Source organism: Meleagris gallopavo, chromosome 19 (assembly GCF_000146605.3).
Source record: "Meleagris gallopavo isolate NT-WF06-2002-E0010 breed Aviagen turkey brand Nicholas breeding stock chromosome 19, Turkey_5.1, whole genome shotgun sequence".
NCBI lineage: Eukaryota > Metazoa > Chordata > Aves > Galliformes > Phasianidae > Meleagris > Meleagris gallopavo.
Genome location: NC_015029.2, coordinates 2,377,075 through 2,382,548, shown reverse-complemented (window position 1 = coordinate 2,382,548; position 5,474 = coordinate 2,377,075). Strand labels below are relative to the sequence as shown.

Here is a 5,474-nt window from a genome sequence, read left to right as displayed (position 1 = left end):
TTGAACTCAGGCTTCAAGCAGCACAAATGTGTGTCTTAATTGCACCTCGTACTGCATGTTAAGCTGTCCAGATGACGCTGGTATTTCAGTGGTAATAAGCCATTTGTCCATCTGGTGCTTTCCCCATAGTACAGCTGATAAATCTTCTCAGTGATGTTTTAGAAATGAAAAACATCAACTATAGATATATGTCTGCATAATGTCTGTATGGGAACTGCTGAAACACGGCCTGAACCTCTGATTGATCACCTGAGCAATGAGTCAGCCCTGGGAGCACGGGTGAAGGCAATTCACCTGTGCTGCTGGAAGGGCTGGAGCCTGGCTGCACCTCTCCTAGAGCCATTTAAGAGCTGACTGCCAGTAGGGAAGGATCTCTTCTGGAGATCCCTTCTTTGGACTTTTACAGTGAGCCCAGAACGTGGGTAAGAACTCTGTCTATTCTCTCTTGGTATAAGAACTGCTTAGCCAAACTCTCTGGTATATTTCATAATTGTAACATCTGTACATTCATTGATTATATAATGTCTGAAAAGGAATCCCACAAAAATCAAAGTTCAGACTGTTGCTGATGAAGCTGAACGTGACTGGTACCAAATCATGCTGTGTTAATCTCCCGTGTCTGTTTCATCCAAGGAAAATGCTAATTTGAACCACGAGAAAACAGCCATAGTCACCCACTTGACACTGCATGAACAGAACAGGACGTGCACCGAATGCTCTTCACCTCCATACAGCACCAGGACTGAGCAGGATGGCAATTTGTCCCTATTTCAGAGGTGGGAACTCGAAGTAAAAGAATCAGACAGTTTTATACGTGCTTAAAGCAGCTTCTGGGCTCTTTTTGAGGGCAAGCTCCAACTCCTTCCATCCAGGGTTATCTGCATTTAGGGTCACATCTGCCAGGGACAATGCAGGCAGAGCAGCAGTGGGACTTTGGAGACAGATTTGCACTAGCAGTTAGGATAGGCCTCACTCTTCTTAACCAAATTTGTTGCAGAACAGGAGGAAGCCTGGGAAAATCAGACCATAGAGGCAACAAACTGAGCAACTCCAGACCTCTGCCAGTATGAAGTCGTTCCCCACAGAGAATTCTCAGCACAGCCTGGCTTGGGCACATAAGGTCTCCTTTCCCACAACACCTCATTGTAAGATTAAAGAACTGCAGTTTAAAGCAACTTCTCTAGATTCACAAACAAAGCCAGATTTCCCAGTGAGCAGCAACTGGAAATGCTTCTGTGTGAATTTACACAGCCAGGTAATTCTTAACAGGCAAATTTCAGGGAAGTGTTACAGAAAATTGATGTTCTTGCAAGCATTGAAACTTCTGCATGTTTTAAAGGGAAGGTCTTCACATGCTGTTTTGCCAGCGAGGGAATAATCTGGGGAGAATTTTATACATTCTTTCCTTCTGGCTCTTCGTCACTGTGGAGAGTAAGAACAGAAAGTGCTCATTTAACAAAGGGAAACTTATGAACTATGAGAAAGTGGAGGCACGCGCTGTGCTTGTTCCAGACAGAGTGAGTCTCCTTTTACTGATAAACAAACCAGATGAAATTGCTAATTACAGCCTGGAGCTACGAGGACATTCACAAGTACCAACGTGCTGCAGCCTGGCCACCTGTTCTCAACAGGAAAAACTGTTTCAACTCCAAAGGACAGACTAGAATTAGCACGGCTGCAACCTTTGATGAGGCCATAGCACTTCTCCGGCCATCGGATGAGTCTGATTAAAAGCGCTTCGATTCTGTTCTCCTTGCACAGACCTGGCGCCTTCCCAGCCCGACAGATTCTACTTCACAGGAGCTTTTGTTTCACTTTTACAACCCGTTTAATAGCCTCAATTCCTAAAGAGATCCTTTAAGAACTAGAGTGTGCTAACGTAAAATACAACAACAGGAGACAACACAGCATTCGCTTTTGTAGCGCAGCACTACTGCAGGCGGATGCTTGTTCCTTTGTTAAGACTTCCATCCATCCTGCTCTTCTCCCTCCCATCTGCAGTCTTACCCTGAGGGTGTGAGAGGTTTTTCAGTGCTGCGCCGAAGGTCTGCAAAAATCCAGGATGTTTTGACTGAGCAAACAGCATCAAGGCTTCCTCCTTAGACTGGCAACTGCATTAATTGCAGCTCTGATCCACTTCGTGCTGAGGTCTCTTCTTTGCAAAAAGTATTAAATTGAACTCAAAAATAAAGAAGCAAAGCTATATTTTAATATTCTGCTGGGAGGGAATAAACTGCTGAAACACAAAAGCTCATGATGTATTTGTGTGTATTCTTGATTAAAGAGCTAGGAAGTGAGGCATGGACAGCCCTAACACTTATTTCACACTGTTCTGGGAATAGCAGGATGCTACATGACCTTGGTATAAACAAGCAGCCACCAGGGAAGGATAATTACTGCACACTGCCTGGCTATCAAACTATACTATTGAACTGGCAACATTTTATTTCTCCTAATAGTTCAAAGAACATTTGTTCCTGAAGGCTTTCGGAACAACCTGGCAGGTAAAGCATCAGACTGGAGCCAAGAGGAGGAGATCTGTAATGGATTTTAAACTTACCTGCTGTGACCTTCAGACATTTGTTTTATTTCTCGCTCCCTTATTAATACTTGATATTCATTTTTCAGAGTCCAGACTCTTCATGCAACAGTGAGTCCTGCTGGTACTCTCAGAACAATTTTGTTGTTACAAGAAGACTAATTAGAGACTTTTGAGTTAAGTAGAGGTTTTTACTTTCAAGTGTCATAGTGCCAGACTTGTAACTCAAGCTAACAGCAGAATATACAGAGGATATTCAATACAGAGAAACTCAAGCACCTGAACATTATCAGCCAGCACTGTACAGCCAGAGAATTCTTATGAAGTTTAACCTTGCACAAATGCTAACAACACACTGAAAAAATGCATTTTAGTGAACAAGAATACATAGGTCCAGGTTACAGACTCAGGTCAGCTTTCCCCTTTCTGCTTCTCAGAGGACAGCCTTTCTTTGAATACTATCCAGAAAACAGGGAGCATTAATCTGCCAACTTGAATATATACTTAATAACTTAGCACAGATTTGAGACATGTCCATTTAACGACTGGATAAGCTCTCAATCTAGAAAGAAACTAACAGAAGTCAACGAAATACTGACCTACAACTCACTGAAATAACGTAACACCTCTACAAGAAGAACAATTACAGTATGGCTATGAGCTGTACATTCCACCCCAAGCTCAAATGTTTCTGCCAGCGTTCCTGGTATGCTTTGTTCCTCCTTCCTGCACTACCCGTTGATGCGGTAATTCACGTGGATTTCAGGTTTGATGTCACACACCAGAGACAGCAGCTGGGAGAGGACCACCTCACGGTTCTTCTGGAAGTTCTGCTGGATTACACTCATCTTTTCCTGGGTCTCCTTCTCGACTTCAGTAGTACAGCTGCCATGAGATCCAAGCGCCTACAAACAACGAAGGGAAGAGAAAGCTTACGTGCAAGCTGTTTGACAAAGGAAACACTGACTGGTTCAATATTTTGGTGTTCTGTACTGCCTCACTGCATCTCAACTCTATCTGCTGAGGAAATAAATGTGCTGGAAGAAATAGGAGTACGCTTGGATTGTCCTCTCTGATTTCCCACAGAATATGTCCTAGCTTATCATAACAGCCTGTATCTTTTGTCTTCTTTTACTTAGTAATTATCATGTTTGGAGCACGAGCTTCTGAGGAACGCCTGAAGTTTTAGGAGGAGGTTTTTCACCCAGAGGGTGGTGAGGCAGTAGAACAGGTTGCCCAAGGAGGCTGTGGATGCCCCATCCCTGCAGGCATTCAAGGCCAGGCTGGATGTGGCTCTGGGCAGCCTGGGCTGCTGGTTGGTGACCTGCACGCAGCAGGGGGTTGAAACTGGATGAACATTGTGGTCCTTTTCAACCCAGGCCATTCTATGACTCAATGCCCTGCTGTACTGGTGACAGAAACTGGGAAGCCCCAGGCACTACTATCATAGATAGCACAGATAAACTAAATCACAAGTATTACTTTGAGCTCAGACTTCAGATCACCTGGTTGCTTCTGTATTTTAAGAATCTTTCAAGAAACCTGACTCCTAAATATAATTGTGGTCCAGGTCACGTGCATCCCAAGGAGTCTCTTATAGCTTACAGTGCCTCCCTTGACCAGTAAGCAAGGGCAAGAGAAGTCCTGTTGTAAGTGGGTGTATGGGAACTGCTAAATCATGGCCTGAATCTCTCATTGATCACCTGAGGCGAGCACTGAGTCAGCCACAGGAGCTCAGGTGAAGGCAATTCACCTGTGCTGCTGGAAGGGCTGGAACCTGGCTGCACCTCTCCTAGAGCCATTGAAGAGCTGACTGCCAGTGGGGAAGGATCTCTTCTGGAGATCCCTTCTTTGGAGTTTTACAGTGAGCCTAGAACGTGGGTAAGAACTCTGTCTATTCTCTCTTGGTCTAAGAACTGCTTGGCCAAACTCTCCGGTATGTTTCATAATTATAATATCATTCATTGATTATACAGTGGGGAAAACACGGGCACAGAAAAGCTGAGACAAGTAATACCCTGGGACTGAATTCAAAAACTTCTCTGGAGAAGAATAAATAAAACAGAACCAGCTGTCAAGCAGTGAATTCCACTTTTTAGTTTGGAATTGTTCACTATCACATACCTAGTGAACCAAACTAACAAAGGATCTTAAAAATACTAATCTCCACTGATTGGCAGGAGAAGTAATTACACAGGGGAACAGAGGACATGGTGTGCTAACCAGAAGAAGGACAGAGGGCAGAATTGCTAGATCAATTTCTGAAGATTTCAGTAGAAATGGCAGGGGTGCACAGCAAGTGGAAACATTCTACCTGCGCTACAGCCCTCACCAGGAAAGGGGCACTTGGTTCTGCACCTCCGAGGAACAATTCTTCTTACTCAAAATGAAAGCAAAATGGGAAACAGTAAGCAAAACTGCTGAGTGGAGCACAAGCCTTACAACTTGAGGAGGAGTTGTGTCTCCAAAGTAAGTTTCTACCAAGTTAGCATGACGGGAACCAGCTTGTCAGATGAGGAATCTGTTCAGTGTTTTTGACATTGCTGCACAGAGTAGGTCTGGGGAGAGGGAGACCCATCAGGGCACCAGGCAGTATACGAGTTTATTAAGTTAATTCATTGCCAATTGATATTCCCAGCTCTTGGGATCCAGCACACCATGCTCTGATTCATTTCCACCGATCTCTCCAACATGTGACTGTGTACCAGCAGAAGGGAAGTAGACCTCTGACAACACGTTCCACACTGAGGGCAGCTCTCAGAGGGAGGGGGCAGGACAGTAACAGAGAGCGATGTAGCGAACTAACCGCTGCTTCCTTGGCTTTGAATTCCTTCTCCCTCTGCAGGCGGTACTGCTCAATCTCTGCCTGGGCTTCTTCTTTTGCCTGCTTCAGCCTCCGATTCTTTCCTGTTTCCAAAGAACACATATAAAGAAA

The 5,474-nt window shown here is 44.5% G+C and overlaps 1 protein-coding gene across 1 annotated transcript in view; it reads right to left on the bottom strand.

Annotated features, from left to right (window-relative positions):
• Nucleotides 1-2,709: 2,709 nt before the first annotated feature.
• ATP6V1G1 (ATPase H+ transporting V1 subunit G1) overlaps nt 2,710-5,474 on the bottom strand; it is a 3,357-nt gene continuing 592 nt past the window's right edge. The window contains exons 2-3 of the mRNA XM_003211202.4: nt 5,346-5,446; nt 2,710-3,444 (exon numbers count right to left, since the gene is read on the bottom strand). Of these exons, the coding sequence (XP_003211250.1) occupies nt 3,271-3,444; nt 5,346-5,446 (275 nt within the window). The 3' untranslated portion in view covers nt 2,710-3,270. The remainder of the gene's footprint in view (nt 3,445-5,345; nt 5,447-5,474) is intronic.